This window comes from Strigops habroptila, chromosome 12, assembly GCF_004027225.2.
Source record: "Strigops habroptila isolate Jane chromosome 12, bStrHab1.2.pri, whole genome shotgun sequence".
Lineage (NCBI taxonomy): Eukaryota > Metazoa > Chordata > Aves > Psittaciformes > Psittacidae > Strigops > Strigops habroptila.
In genome coordinates this window covers 727,460-743,441 of record NC_044288.2, presented here as the reverse complement: position 1 = coordinate 743,441, position 15,982 = coordinate 727,460, and the positions used below count along the sequence as shown (strand labels likewise).

At 48.1% G+C, this 15,982-nt stretch overlaps 1 protein-coding gene across 5 annotated transcripts; it reads left to right on the top strand.

Moving 5' to 3' along the window:
- The first annotated feature begins 1,569 nt into the window (after positions 1-1,569).
- On the top strand, positions 1,570-15,981 carry TRNAU1AP (tRNA selenocysteine 1 associated protein 1). 5 transcript variants are annotated; one of them, XR_003994183.1, is made up of 11 exons: positions 1,610-1,745; positions 4,806-4,903; positions 5,598-5,697; positions 6,942-6,994; positions 7,574-7,705; positions 10,238-10,357; positions 11,821-11,983; positions 12,880-12,913; positions 13,067-13,089; positions 14,179-14,343; positions 14,596-15,981. XR_003994183.1 is itself a non-coding variant. In XM_030504667.2 (10 exons), exons 3-10 carry the CDS (start codon positions 4,818-4,820, stop codon positions 14,730-14,732), a joined length of 825 nt encoding a protein of 274 aa, XP_030360527.1. In that variant the 5' UTR covers positions 1,599-1,745; positions 4,617-4,693; positions 4,806-4,817; the 3' UTR covers positions 14,733-15,981. The 5 variants fall into 5 exon arrangements, 3 of the variants coding, with proteins under 3 accessions (XP_030360526.1, XP_030360527.1, XP_030360528.1); XM_030504667.2 differs by lacking the exons at positions 13,067-13,089; positions 14,179-14,343 and adding an exon at positions 4,617-4,693 and having other exon boundaries at positions 1,599-1,745; XR_003994184.1 differs by lacking the exon at positions 13,067-13,089.
- Position 15,982: the final 1 nt, after the last annotated feature.

The following is a 15,982-nucleotide window of genomic DNA, read 5'->3' as shown; positions in this document are numbered from 1 at the left end:
TGTCCCTGTCACCATCCCCGGGGTATATGGATGCCGCAGTGACTGCACAACCACAGCAGCTCTGGCCCATGCCTGCCTTTCCTAAGAGGGTCCCGGGCTCACAGAGCACAGCTCCCATGCACACCAAATACCAACCAGCTCACAAGGGTGCTCCAGGTCCATTCATCTCTACTCCATCGTAACTAGTGGTCTCCTTTGCTTCAGGAGCTTCCACCCTTGCTGTTGAAGGCCTGGGGGAGCAAGCAGGATAAGAGGGAGGATTACATCGGGCCCAATCCAGCCCCATGTGCTGGGCTGACCACCCCAAAGACTGACTCTGAAAAGGCAGTGCTCTAACCTCAGAGCCAGGGCAGCCCCATTTAGCTGGGATACGGGTCACAGCTTCTGCCCCTTTGGGTGGAGGGGAGCTGGGATTATGGCTTCTCACAGACCTCCTCACCCTGGTCAACCACACTGAGCCTTCAGCCCTCTGCTGACATTGCCAACAAGCGTCCTCATAGAACACCAGAGTGGTTTGGGTTGGAAGGGGCCTTAAAGCTCATCCAGCTCCAACCCCCTGCCACGAGCAGGGACACCTTCCACTAGAGCAGGTTGCTCCAAGCCCCTGTGTCCAACCTGGCCTTGAACACTGCCAGGGATGGGGCAGCCACAGCTTCTCTGGGCACCCTGTGCCAGCGCCTCAGCACCCTCACAGGGGAGAGCTTCTGCCTCAGAGCTCATCTCAATGTCCCCTCTGGCAGGTTAAAGCCATTCCCCCTGGCCTGTCCCCACTAATGAGCATGTAGATGACCAAAGTGCTTTTAAAACACCACAATACCAGGAACATCATTGCTTTACTACACCAATTTGGGACACACAGTGAGTTTCCACAATCCTTATGCAGTGCACGGCACAGCCTGTGTGCTACTACATGAAATAATGAATTCTTCTCTTCATTTCAAAGCGCCATGATGTGTTTTAAGGCAGTCCCGTGGTGCGTGGGGGCCTGGGCTGACAGCTCTGAGTGCTAACATGGATCCAACCCCCGTCTCAGTAAAACACAGGGCTCTTTTAATACGGAAATTTGGTGCTTGTTGTATTTCTCTCACACGTGAAGCTCTGGAGTACACAACAGGCCCCATCAGAGGGGCTGGGAACTCACTGTGTCTTGTCAGAAAGAGAAGGGACCCTTGGCCACGAGGCACTAATGGAGACCCTAGAGCTGGTCCCTGTGTCCCCATCCACACACAGGCACTGGAACAGGCCTTCTGGGTGGGCATTCCCCCTGCCCCAGGGGAACTCTCCTGTCCCCAACCCTGGTCCCAGCCTTGACACGCCATCCCCACCACCACCATCGCCCCTCAGCTCCTTCCTCCTCCTCCCTCCCTTCCTTCAGCCCCCCCCATCCCACCCCCTTCCTCCCAGACCCACCTCTCACCTCAGCCCCCCACCTCCGAGCACCCCAAACCCACCCCCGACACCCCGTCCCCCCACCCCTCCCTCCCTCCCTCTCCTCAGAGCCGCCTCCATCTTGAGCGCCCCCGCCTGCGCTCCTCCTGCCGGCAGGGGGCGCTGCCGCAGCGCGGGGCACCCCTGGCGGCGGGGGCGCCGCTCTCTCCGCCCGCGGGAGGCGGCGGGGCGGGCCGCGGGCTCGGCGTGAGGCGGGCGGCGGCGGGGCCGGGCCGGGCGCCGGGAGTCGCGGCCCCGCTGGACCCGCCGCGGGGCCTTGCGGGAGCAGCATGGCCGCCAGCCTGTGGATGGGGGACGTGAGTGTCCGGCCGGGACCCGCGCGGGGGCTTTGTGAGGCGGCCGGCGGGGGCGGCCTGGCCGGCGGGAGGAGGGAGGGCAGCGGCCGGCGCGGCGGCGGCACCGGGGAGAGCGGGGTTGGGGTGCGCTGAGCGGCTGGCACCCGCACACCGACCCGGCTGACTGACTGACACCCGCACACTGACTGACACCCTGAGGCTGAACTGACACCCGCACACTGACCGACTGACTGACACCCTCACACCGACACCCTCCCGCACGCTGACACCCGCATAAGCTCCTGAAGTGACCGACTCTCTCCTGTGCACACTGGCAGGCTCGCAGGCTGACACATACACACAGTCGGAGGCTCTGCCCCCAGTCCAGCACGCTGGTGAGTAGTTACACACCCACAGACACAGGCAGACACACACACACCGAGGGACCCTCGTTGCCACTGGCACACTCGTGGCACTTACGCCAGTGTCCCGGCTGCCTGTGCACACACTGGTGCGCTTGTGGGCAGTGATGTGTGCTCACACTTTGCTTGTGCTCTGTTAGGCACTTTCACACTCACTCACACGCTCACATGCCTGCGCACTTGCATGTGTCCAGGGTTTATCCACTGCTTGTGTGCTCGTAGGCACTTGCATGCTCATGGTCGTACACTCTGAGGCATCACTTACTCTCACATGTGCTTGTGCTGCTCAGGTCACATGCTTGTGCTCACACTTGTAGGCACTCACATGCTCGTATGCACCTACCCAAGAGTATCCCTCACTACCTCCCCACACACTGTGGGTGCACTCATATGCTTATAAGGATTTGCAGGCTTCTACATGTACACACACTCATGAGCACTTACACACCACAGTATCTCCCTCATTTCTCCCTGCTTGTGCACCTGCAGCACGCTCGCACTCACAAATGCTTCTTCCCCCTGGGGTGTCTCTCACTGCCTGCTCATGTGCATGCTGACAGTGACACACACCCCACAGTGCCCCTTGTTGTCTGCCCTTCACTCACACTCCACACACCCTCATACTCCTGTGCCTGTGTCCCTCCCCCTTTCCACTGTACACACGCACTTTCGTACATGTGTGAGTATGAAATAGAAACACATCTATACGTGTATGAAAGTATGTGTACTCACACCCAGCGCACTGTAGTGCTTTGGCACCCATCACACTCTTGTCTGCATGTGCTCACATCGGCAGGCAGTGTTCCTGCACTGCCTGTCGTTTCACACAGTCATATACACAGTCCCACCACGGTGTCGTGGTGTCCTTGGTGCCTGCCACATGCTGCACACACGTACTCACAGCCAGGCATGTGCAGTTACACCAGCGTATCACAGGTTCCGTGTTGCCTGTTACCTGCACACGTATCTGCCTCCTCACAGACTCACAGCAGCACGTTGCCTGGTCCCGCCTGCACACACAAGTACCCTGCAGCCTTCCTCAGTCCCTCTCACATGTGTGTGGGGTCGCTGAGGATCCTGCTGGGTGCCTCTCTCATACACACACTCACACACAGCAAGTTTGCTGTTGCATTGCACACACGCACACTGACACATCAGGGAGTCTTCCACTCCCTGCTGCTTGTGCAAGCAGACTCCATGGAGTTTGCTGTTTCTCTTTTACCCACACAAAGGTTTATCCACCACCTCTCCACCATAAAGCCATCCTTTCCAGTCAGCACTCTCACAAGCAGGCCGTGGCTCTTTGAAACATGCGCACACATAGCTAAGGAACAGTTACCTGTTGCCTTTATGAGTCTGGCTTTCCTGTGCACACACTCCACAGGATCACCCTGTGCACGGCACATGTGGACAGAGTAGTGCTGCTTCCTGCTCCTGGCACATGTAGCAGGGTCATTTCTGCTTTACACTCACACTTCCACAGGGCATCTGCCACCTTTTGCGCATCCTGATGGGTGCAATATGGGCACTGCACAAGCCGGTGCGTTCTGTCACTTGCACAAGTGGCAGAGCCACCTGGTACCTGGCAGACACACCAACGTGCTCGCGGGCTGTCAGCTGCCACGAGGCCGTCTGTCTGACTCACACAGGTATAGAGATACTTACAGATGTATCCATAGATGTTTCCCCCACATCCCAGGCCCGTGCTACCTGCCGCGTGCAGTGCTCCCCATTGGTATGTCCCCTGCACAAAACCTTCATTTCAGTTAGTTCTCTCAGCACTTTCTGTTACACAGAGAGGCATCTTTTTCCCTCTGTCCCTTCACAGAATCCCAGACTGGTTGGGGTTGGAGAATCCCAGATTGGTTGGGGTTGGAAGGGACCTTAAAGCTCATCCAGTTCCAACCCTCTGGCCCAGGCAAGGACACCTTCCACTGGAGCAGGTTGCTCCAAGCCCCTGTGTCCAGCCTGGTCTTCCTCATACATTTGGTCCAAATTGCAGCACTGTTTCATGCTCTTCAGTCACTTACACCAGACAGACACCTGCTCTCCAGCGTGTGCGCTCACTGCCCTTCACACACCCTCTGACACTCCCAGTGCCACCCTGTCACCTATGACAAACCCACGGTCAGTGCACCACGGGCAGCACAAAGCACAGACCGACTGCGGGATGCCATTATAGGTCCCCTCTCTGAGTCCTGCCCTGTGTATCTCATGGTATGGGAGGTAGACACAGCTCAGCAACCCCCTGCCCCAGCTCCATGGGGACATGCCACCCATTCCTCATAGTGCCCCGACAGTGCTGGCCCGACCTCCGTGTGCACACAGAAGGAGCCTGCCACCTCCTTGTCCCCTCCTCCGTGTACTGAACGCTCAGTTTGTTGCTGTATGTTTCTGAGTGGCTTTTGTCCTTCTGTGAAAGCTCCCTGTTCTCTGAAATTCATGCTGTCTCTTGGGTTCCACTTTGCAGACTGTTGAGCCTGGTTCATGCATGCCTGCTGGTTTTGAGTGGCATCGACCCTCTTAAATGAGTCTTCTTTTTGAAGTGTAAGGGTAAAATACTTCTCAATAATGTTTTAACTGCTTAGAGGGACATTGACACAAAAATTCTCCTGTTTGTCGATGCCTTGGCCTAATTTTTTCTTTCTTGCTTTTATAGCTGGAGCCATATATGGATGAAAACTTTGTTTCAAGAGCCTTTGCCACCATGGGAGAGCTTGTACTGAGCGTAAAAATCATTCGAAACAGGTTGACAGGGTAACTGTTTATGCTTGTTCTCAGTTTGTTCTGCCAGTGCCTTTGGATCGAGCCATTTGCCCTCTGTGTGGCATCACTGTGGTCCTGTCAGCATTAGGGTGGTTTTCACACTGAGCTTTTCACCATTGCTGCCACCAATCTGGGTGTATGGTGGTAGCAGTGGAGAGGACAGTTGCTGGCTCGTTGGCCATCAGCAAACCAAGGTTTAGTCCTGAGCCAGCAGCACGTCAGCACTTGTTCAGAGGTGTACCTGTGCCAGGCAGTCTCTCTTGGAGTTACACTGCCTGTAACTGGGCTGAAAGCTTCAGTGCCAGGCTGGTGTTCATCGTGGTACTAGTGTGTGGTGCTGGCAGAGGTGGGAATTCTGACTTCTATATTCTTGTAAATGTTGTCATTTCAGTTTTCAACTGTTTGGGGCAATTGGGTGGGAAAATTTATAGTGAATGAAAGCAGGAACTAAACTGTTTGTGAGCCAGACTATTTTCTATGGGCTTAGGTTAACATGACTCACTGGTAAGTAGGGGCTACCACTTGACTTGAGATCAACATTCCTTTGCTGTCTTCTTTTTGGGTGCTGCTGTCTTGTCTTTGAAACAGAAATGGTTCTAAGTATTGCAACTATAGCAAACTCCCTCCCGGTTATGTAAAATGTGTTTTAAATGAACTCTTTCTCTCTCCTGTATCCTGTGTTCAGAATTCCAGCAGGCTATTGCTTTGTAGAATTTGCAGATCTAGCTACTGCAGAGAAATGTTTACACAAAATCAATGGAAAACCGCTTCCTGGTGCTACACCGGTGAGTAACTGGAGTCAGCCAGTTGAGAACCACAACTGGAAAGGAATAGATAGCACCAGATCTGTATTTGGAATGGTTCCAGACAAATTCAATAGTTAGCAAACTGGGATTCTCCTTTTCTTTCGAGTTAAAGAAATGAACATAAAAGTATTAATGTTCTTATGCAGAAAAGTGTTGAAAAAAACACTCATTTCTGTGTGAATGTGATAAAATCCAGGATTAGAACTGGTGTGGTGTTAGGTTTTCTGTTTTCTTTCTGAACCTTTTTACTATTACCAAAGTTGGACTAATGCAAAAGAACAAGGAAAAAATAGATTGAGTATCCCTTCCACAGTCCTGTCTCTCTCCAGTTGTACCTCCATCTTAATTTGTCTCAGTGTGTAAGTTCTTATATATGTACAAAATGAACTTGTGAGTTCATACTGAGTTGTGAGTAACTTGGATTTGCAAGAGAAATGTGACTTTTAAGCCTTGTGTTATTCTTGACCCTTAGCAAACCAAAGTTACTCCAACCTGTTTACAGTGCAGAAGGAGCTAGACTGTTGTGTAACTGCAGTACGTAACAAATGTCTCAGATATGTAGAAGGTAGTTAGGAGGAAGAATAGTCACAGAGGCTAATTTTAGCGTGTTGACTCCAATGTGGAATAGATTAAAATGGGATGGCTGACACAGCTGCCCGTTGTACCCACAGGAGCTGGCTGCAGGAGCTGGGATGACTGCTTCATAAAGCAGCTCTAGAACTGCCTCAATTACACTGTGACGTAGTAAAGTAAATTTATTACACCTCTTTCAGTGTAATTAATACCCTGAGCAGGAAACTGGGAAGTTCAGGTTGAGCCTTTTGGTCAGCTCCCTGAGAGAACGGCGGCCCCATCAGAAGGGATAGATGAGAAGCCTGGAGGGATTTGTTTCACCTGCCCTGTTTAATATTCAAATCAGAGCCCATGATTAAAGGAAGTTAATCTTCCTCAATGCCGCCTTAGTCACTAGAGACAAAGAGAGCAGCTCCTGCAAGGAGTAAGACAATCACTGGAGTTTAGTTTCAAGAATACCCATCTTTAGCCACAGTTTAATTCCAAACATGGTGTTGCATAGAGGGATGATTTATGTAGCACGTGCTGAGAACTGCAGATGTCAGAGATCCATTGCAGGCAGCCAGAATCAGTGTATTGTATTGTTTCTGAATTGTCTGGCTTCACATGAGAACATCTGAATGCATGGATTCATTTCTGCCTTGTTTCAGGCAAAGCGATTTAAACTGAATTATGCAACGTATGGAAAACAGCCTGATAACAGGTAAATGCTCAGTATTTAATATGAAGTTTGCTACTTAATGCCTCTGTATCACTTGCCTTGCAAAGGACATTCAAAACACACAAACCCACAAGTTCCTCAGTGCCAGCAGAGGGAGGATAACTTAGACTGCCTGTTGGGTTTATGCTTTGCTTTCTGTGTGGCACAGCAGATATGTCGGGAGAGTCTTTGTAGTGTTTAAACTCTGTAGCACCAAAGTATCTCATTTGTATATTATCATTTAAAATCATTATGTTGGAAATAGCAAATCTATCAATGAGACCTTAATGTTTTCTTGCCCTGTTGGAAACCCAGAGATAGCCTGTGAGAACTAAGCAATGACATTATGTCTCAATAAAAAGCAGTAGTGAGTAGATGGGTTGTGCTGCTTGAATTGACTTGAAACAGAACGTCAATAACAATTCTAGTCACCAACGCAACTTAGCTGGTGACACTTTGATTTATTCATTTAAAGCTCTTTTAATATCACTTCTCTCTGCAGTTCAGGCTGTTAGCTGTCACTCAGCATGCCTCTTTGGTTTGTATCATTGTGCTTAAGAAGTTTTCTCTTGATTTCTTTAGTCCAGAATATTCCCTTTTTGTGGGAGACCTGACTCCTGATGTGGATGATGGCATGTTATATGAATTCTTTGTTAAAGTTTATCCCTCGTGTAGAGGTGGCAAAGTCGTTTTGGACCAGGCAGGAGTATCCAAGTAAGTCATCTTTTCTTCATTCTTCTCTTTCACTTCACATGCAGCAACAGAAAAGATAGAATGCAGCAAGGGGAAAAGTATAGTTCTATAAGCTTAGAATACAACGTTCTTGGACGTTCAGCTACAGTGTGCTTGGGTTTTGATAGTCCCCACAGCATCTTGTCACTCAGTGTGATGCCTTTTGTGTGTTGGCAGTGTGTTACAGAACATGGCTCGTGATCTCTCCTCTTTCTCACATAAGGTTCCTCAGTCTTAGACATGTTGGTTTGAAGGAACCTGTGGAGGTCTGTGGTCTGACCTCCCCCTCTGAGCAGGACGGCTGCCAACATGAGATCAGGTCAACCAGGAATTGTGTAGCCTGGAAAACCTCCCTGGATGGGGATAATGCAACCTCTGGACAGCCTGTTCCAGAGGTGTACAACGTCCTTAGTAATGAACCCTTCATGTGGAACCTGAACCTCTCGCAGAGCTGCTCACTCACTCTCTGGCTGTTAAGTATCGTGCTGTTATTGCCACCTCACTTGAGACCAGCACTGTGGGGTGGGCTCCAGGCACCTCCTCAGAGGTGTAAACCCAGTGGTTCTTGTTTTGCTTCAGTCTCTGCCAACAAAATAGCTGTTGGGTAATGTGAGTTGGACCAATAGTTGGGCTTTGGTAAGTCTTGGTAAGCGCAGACCACAGGGAAAGGGAATCTGTGGTAGCTCAGGAAGGGGGAAGGAGCAGGGACTTAAAGTCCTGTTGCTGGGAAGAGCATGGCTATCTCCCCTGGCAGCACCAGGGTGTTGCTGCCAGGGGCTTTGTTGTGACTTGTGCAGTTACTCAAAGCTGAGGCAACTGCAAGTGTTGGTGTGATGCGAGAGAGGAACCTGGGGCCTGTGGACGTGCCCAGTGGTAAATCAGGAAAGCTTCAAAGCTTTCTCCCAGCACCTCTTGTTGAGGCAAGAGAGGAGCTTGCAGCCTGATGCTGTAGAGCTGTGCTGGCTTCTTTGCTTTCTGATGAGGGTGCAGCCTGGAGGGCTTCTGCTAACTGCAGGGGCAGGACAGAATGTCCTGGCCACGAAGAAATGATTTCTAGGTGGGTTTTCTTCTGTACTAAAACCTGGTTTAGCCACTGGTGTGCAAAAAACTGTCTGGAAAAGTTGGAAGAATCACTGTTTCCCTTGCTGCACCCAGCATCTACTCCTGTACGCTACATCCCACCCTTTCTCTGTCCATCTCTGTTTTGGAACTGCCAATCTTCCTGCTTTCACTTACTCCTGGTCCCATTCAAAAGGCTGCAGGAGTCTTTGTAGCAGCTTAGAAACTTACACACTTTTGTGTGCTAACACCTTAAAATGACTTAAAAGTTTTGGACTTGTGTGTATAGCTTGCTATGCAAGATCCTGCGCGTCATGGGGCAGGACTGCTCTGTGCTAGCTGCCAGTGGGGACCTACTATGAGCACTACGTGATGCCACTTTCAAAATAGCATGTTACGTGGTGTTGCAGAGTTCCCACAGAAGAGATAATGTGCTGTAAGTGTACACCCTTGCTTACAGCTGATTCTTTTCCCCAGGTGGACAAGCCCTTTCCCTCCCAAACTCCTTCCTTCACCCAGATGGATTCCTCTTTCCCTCCCACACCTAAGTCTTTGATCTTTCTGCTGCAGGAGGCAGCCCAGCCCATGCTGGGATCCTGGCACTGCCCTCTTGGATGCTGTTGCATTGCTTCTGACTCACTACAGCATCAGAATCCCACGCAAAGGACCTTTGGGGTTGGAGGGGAATTCATATTGGCTGTTGTGCAGAACTGCCAACACCACACTACAGGATTGCTGCAGTCCAGGGCTTGCTGGCTGTGTGCTAGCCCTGTTCCAGTTGTGCTGTCAGAGCAGGTTTTAGCAGCTTGGTGTTAAGAGCTTGTTTTCAGGTCCACTGTTGAGAACACCAAAGGGGCTGTGCCATTGCTCAGAGTAATAAAAGCCTATTTGAGTGTTCTCCTGTTACAATAAGGACTTGATTAGAAAGTGTCTCTTAGTCAATCCTACAGAAAAGTGATGTTTTCCTTCACAGTGGGGCACTTCTAGCTGTAAGCAGTGCCTCTGTCTTGTCAGTGCTATGCTGACTCGCAACCATTTAGATTATCTGTATCCTCCTGGTGTAGATTTGAGGCTTTGCTACTGTTCATGCATTTCAACATGGCTTGTGTCAGCTCATTTCCAATTCCTCAGAATCCACTGGCACGGCACCCTGTGCCAGCGCCTCAGCACCCTCACAGGGAAGAGCTTCTGCCTCAGAGCTCATCTCAATCTCCCCTCTGGCAGGTTCAAGCCATTCCCCTTGTCCTGTCCCTGCTGGCCCTTGTCCAAAGCCCCTCTCCAGGTTTCCTGGAGCCCCTTTAGGCACTGGAGCTGCTCTAAGGTCTCCACTAAAAGCAGGGACAGCCCTAGCGAAAGCTGTGTTCTTCAACACTGATTTTGCCTTCACTGTAAATACATCTTTTTAAGTGGCTTCTTTTGCTCTTGTTTCATTTGAGCTGTTCTGTATCTCTGCAGAGGTTACGGGTTCGTGAAGTTCACGGATGAGCTGGAGCAGAAAAGAGCACTGACAGAGTGTCAAGGAGCTGTCGGGTTGGGCTCCAAACCTGTACGCTTGAGTGTGGCTATACCAAAAGCGTGAGTATAAGAGCAGCCAGGTGTTCACTAGAGCACTGTGAAGTGAAACCAGGTGTCTTTTTAAATGTCTTTTAGTGCTTTGGCTACAATTCCTGGATGTTTCCATCACAAAGTGAAGGAATATCCATGGAACAAGTAGCTAGAGTATCGGAATGCCCAGAAATCCCAAACAATTCTAATGTTAGCTTGAGAGTTAAGCATTTTACACTGTTTTGAATTGTATACATTATTAAATACACACTCATGTGCACACACTGAATTTAAATCTGATTGTTTTGAAAGTATAATGTTCCTTTGTGTTAATTTGCAATAGTCTAAATCTGCTTCTTGATTTCTAGAGAGCAAAGCTCAATGACCTTGCTAATTCTATGATAATGTCTACTAAATATAAGTCTTTTGGGGCAGGGATTAACTTTGTTTTCTGTGTTTGTTCAGAACCTGGTACAATGAGATCCTGCTCTGACTTGGGGCTCGTAGCACTAGGGTAATACGAATCATAGTAATTGCTCCCTATTTGAATAACATTTAGGTTTTCAGTCACCTCAGAAGTCTTGGGGGGATGAGGAAGAGAAAAAGGGGGTGTATCGTGGTGAGAAGATCGCTGCTGTTTCCCTCCTCCTACTTCTCACTAATTTCATCATTAGACATAGCTTGATGTATGACATACTTTCATTTTCAAACAAGATTTGTCATCTCATTACTTCCCATCTCAATAATCTGGTGGGATTCCTAATTCCTTGGAGAAGAGCTGCCACTTGATGGCAAGGAATGGGGATTTTAGGCAGCACACAGGCTATTTTTAAGGTTTTTAATGTTAAGCATTTCTTTCTTTCATTACTTGTAGTCCTTTTCACTTCATGGGCCCTTCCAGCTCTGTGCATTGATGAACACAGATTCAGAGAGCCTGGGGTCAAGGAGTCACTGCTTTAGGCTTCTGCACAGCAGTGGCAGAGGGAAGAGGGTTTTGCTCATTCTTACTAAAGAAAACGCCATTCCTTTTGCAAGGCTCTAAGTCTTTAACTCTTCTTGTAAAGCGAGACTCAGTACCTTGTGTCAGGAAGCTGCAGAGCACTTCACTCCATCCTATTTATCAGAAGGAAAAAAGGACCCAGGAATCTGGATCATGGTTCAGGATTGTTCTAAACTGAGGCTCCTAGTCCTGAACTCCTCCCCTCCCAAAGCCAGGAAGTGATACTAAATTAACTCATAAAGAATAAAAGCAATGTTTATTCATGAAGATGAATATAGGAAAGGGCATTAATTGAAACCACTTCTTTCTTTCTGCAAACGTATGCAAATGATAAATACTGCTGCAGTCAATAGTGGATCTATTTTAAAGACTGAATTTGCATGTTAGACTGAGCCTTGTCTATGCACCATCTTGTATCTTAAGCTCTTTCACTACTTTTTTACCTGATGGCCCTGCATTCTTTGCAACTTATTCCTGCTTTATTTTTTTCAAGTAATCGTGTGAAAGCAATGGAGTACAATCAGATGTACAACTATAATTATAACCAGTATTACCAACAATATCACAACTACTACGCGCAGTGGGGCTATGACCAGAACACGGGCAGTTACAGCTACAGCTACCCCCAGTATGGATACACCCAGAGCACAATCCAGGTAGGACAGCACGACGTACTCACTCTTCAGTGGTCTGGCAGCACAGGAACACCCCATAGCTTACAAAACAGTGATGGGTACATTTCATCTTCAAGCTCCAGGGCCTTAATATGAGGAAGCAAAACTGTTAAGCACATCCTGCTGTGTACCGTTGCCTTTTGTGGGGCGATATTGTTGGGACTGGAGGGGTTGAAAGGTCTGGAGGACACAAAGGGTCTCTTAATAGAGTTGTCATGGTAGAAAGGTTCTCTTGATATGGGCAGTTTTAGAGGGTAGAACAAATCAGGACCCAGCTACACCAGAGGAATTTCAAGAACTGCTGCCTCAGAAGTTTAGTATGGGAGGTTCAGCCAGGAGAAGAGAAGGCTCCTTAAGGGGAGACCTTAGAGCAGCTCCAGTGCCTAAAGGGGCTCCAGGAAACCTGGAGAGGGGCTTTGGACAAGGGCCTGTAGGGACAGGACAAGGGGAACGGCTTTAACCTGCCAGAGGGGAGACTGAGATGAGCTCTGAGGCAGAAGCTCTTCCCTGTGAGGGTGCTGAGGTGCTGGCACAGGGTGCCCAGAGAAGCTGTGGCTGCCCCATCCCTGGCAGTGTTCAAGGCCAGGTTGGACACAGGGGCTCGGAGCAACCTGCTCCAGTAGAAGGTGTCCACTAGACATCACCACTGGATGAGCTTTAAGGTCCCTTCCAACCCAAACCACTCTCTGATTCTATTCTATGGTTCTATGCTCTCCCCCATGGAGTCTGTTGGGAGTAGAACACAGGGCTTATGTGTGAAGAATTCTGTTGTCATCAGTCAGCTACAAGTCAGTATGTGACAGCAGTGATCAGCAGGTGGTGTCTGTTAAAGAAAAGATAAATCTCTGCTGTCCTAAGGGTTTTGTTTTCCCTTGCAGACATATGAAGAAGTTGGTGAGGATGCATTGGAAGGTACGTTTCTTGAACTCTGTATTGAAGTTGTCTGTCTGTTCTGCATGGATTAGAGATAGTCTTTCTCAAATTGCCCCTTCATTTTGATGTATGATATACCTTCATCTTTGAGTAAATCTGAGGTCTGAGAAAATTTGCCTCCTTGTTTTACAGTTGCTGTTCCTAGTCTGAACCTTGTGAGGACTGAAACTAACTGACTTCACCAGCACTGAGATTTTAATCTTCTATAGTACTCAAACCTTTATCCTTTTTTAGAGTATTTCTTTCCATTATGCTACAAAAAACAATGTAGATATTCGATTTTCCTGTAAAATCTTGGAATTTAGAGCCCAGGATACTTCACTGTGGTTTTAGTTTAAAAAAGAAATCACATCAGTTAGCACAGTGATCAAATACTTCCTTTAGCAGTCATTGCTTGAAGTGGGCCACTAAACCACATTGGGGTTTTAGATAAATGTACAGCAGTTTTCATTTATTAATGCAAGAAAATAATCATTTCATGGTAGCAGTTCCAGATGTCTGTCCTGAGTGGAATATGCACTGTGTAGTGTAGCTTATTCTTCCATGTGGTGATAGTAGAAAGCAGCTGGATCCTTTACAGGATCCATAGGTATCAGTATCAACATCAATGAGAAAGCCCTGAATGGCTTTTGAAAGCATTTCAGGAGAGTTTTTCTTTCTCTGAAACACACCAGTTCTATAGTTAGACAATCTCTGGGGTGTCTTTTTCTCATTGATTAAATTGATAGGTTGAAATTTGGAGGAAAAATGAAATAATCTATCACCAGTGTATCATTTCTGAATTCTGTGCTGCTGCGATGTGTTACAACACGATGCAGCTAACGCCAAACATGTTTACAAGCCTTTTATTCCTGAATGTTTGGTAGTTTTTCCTTCAGTCAGCTGGTTGCTTCACACTCTGATAGTCACTCACTAACCTGTGTGATTGTGCTGCTCTGATAACCTGAGCTGTAGATTGTGGGTGGTGCTCGGTGAGCTTTACATCCTCCAAGTGGTTTGGGGAATGTGATGAGTCAATGATTGGGAAATGTTAAGTGTGCCTTGGTAGCAGCAGGATTGTGCCCTCTGTGTTCCTATCCAGCTCCAAAATGCTTTACAAACATTTCTTACAAACAACTGTCAACTCGGGGCTGTGTTCACATGTCATTCACTGGGTGTTGCTGGCACTCTTTGGGTTACTAACTGTGAAATGCTTTGAGATGTCCGAGGCTTTGGCAGACGAGCTCTGGTGACTCTTGTTGCAGCACCTACGGTCCCCAGCCATCCCCAGCAGCCGCTCTGACCCTGTAGTGGAGGGAGCAGAACGGACCATGTGCCTGCGCCTCCGCTCCGCCACTTGGCAGTCGGTGCCTTAGTGCTACCCACCTTCTTTGGCAGTTTAAGTGGCTACCCTGGGCTGCGAGGTGCAGGTACGCGTCCTCTCCGTTCACTCTGCTATGGGGGCAGTCACCACTGCAAAGAGGGACATACTTGGATGTTGTGGTTTCTTAACCCATTGCAGAAAGGGCTGATCTAGTCAGGCTCATGATTGGGCAAGTGCTGGGAATGTTTTGTGACTCTACTCAGCTTTGTTTTAATCAAACTAACACGTTTATGGGGTGTGGGGTTTTTTTCCTAACGCATTTGGTATGTGACCTATTTGTCTGTCTTTCCTCCTTTAGATCCAACACCTCAGCTAGACGTCCATGAAGCAAATAAACAGTTTATGGAACAGAGTGAAGAGCTCTATGATGCCTTGATGGACTGTCATTGGCAGCCTTTGGACACTGTCTCCTCAGAGATTCCAGCCGTGTTATAGCCTCAGGCTGAGGCACTGTGTCTGTGTGACAAGCCCGCCAGCGTGCTCCAGACTGTTAATGCTGCACCAGGACCCTGCAGTAGTGAGGGGTGGCCCTTTCTCCACCCAGGTCTGTTACTCGAAGTACAGGAGGACTGTGGCCTTCCCTGTACGGAATGAGTATCATAGGAGCATCATGGTAAACTTTTATTCATGGTGAAAGTTAGAACTGCAACAGTTTTATTCCTTTTGTCTTGAAATGAACTCTGAATACTTATTGGGGAATTGTAATTTATAAACTCTCAGCGAGATGGCACAGGGGAAAGACTCTACTCCAACGTACAATAAAAAAGTTGGTCTTTTAAGTAAAATTACCCTTTGCTTTTTGGTTCCTGCCCATCTTTCTGGTTTGCTGCCCATTTAACCATCTTCAGTTCTCTGATCCAACTCCCACGAATGTGTTCTTTTAAAGAATCATTGCTGGATACCACTAACGTATTGCACAGTGACTGGGTAAGGTTGCTGTAACTTGAGGACGGGGAAGAACCACGTAGATGAAAGCTTATGTTCTCTTTGAGCTAGCACGTTTAGAGCTCGGTGTTCTTAATCTACCTGAAGAGCTTTTTGGAGAGTAAAGACAGAAAGGAGAGTTGTAAAACTACTACAGACCGATGCCTCCTATCTGGTGATCTCTCTCACGTTTGGCTTGCTTCTCCACTTGTCTCTGAGGAAACAATTCCCCATCAGCCAACCAGTTTAAAACACTTTTACCAGCAGCCTTGTTTAAATGTTATTTTGTGTCTTATGCCTTTTTTTCATTGTGGATGAAAAATGGTCTCATTCAGATGATGAGATTTCACTTCCACTGTCCTGTCAGAGTGCATCTGGTGAAACTGAAGATCCTGCAGCAAAAACGGGTCAGAGCAATTGCCATATTGTGCAACAAATTGTTGCTAGCCTGGAAAGCAGTTTTCTACTGGATGTTGTATAAGCTGGATGAACAAGCAATATATTTAAGCTAATATTATGTTGCATTAGAGGTGAAAGCAAAAATAATCGCACTTCTGTACATGTTCTAAGCCCTTTCCAGGCTTTTGTGCCTTAAACTCTTGGAGAAATAGGAACAGAAACTACCTGTAATAAATGTCTATCCAAGAAATCGTTTGGTAACTGAAATTGCTGCTGCAAAGCATTTCGTTGCCTCCCTGCCCATGTTGATGCAGAGATTTGCCACGAGATTTCAATACTTTCATAAAGCCTAATTCTACTAT

What these genes read in the sequence shown, in the direction of transcription:
- TRNAU1AP (XM_030504666.1), top strand. Translation starts at nt 1,719, where the DNA reads ATGGCCGCCAGCCTGTGGATGGGGGAC. An exon ending in CCAGCCTGTGGATGGGGGAC is followed by an intron (nt 1,746 to 4,805) that starts GTGAGTGTCCGG and finishes TTGCTTTTATAG; the next exon opens with CTGGAGCCATATATGGATGA. An exon ending in GACCAGGCAGGAGTATCCAA is followed by an intron (nt 7,706 to 10,237) that starts GTAAGTCATCTT and finishes GTATCTCTGCAG; the next exon opens with AGGTTACGGGTTCGTGAAGT.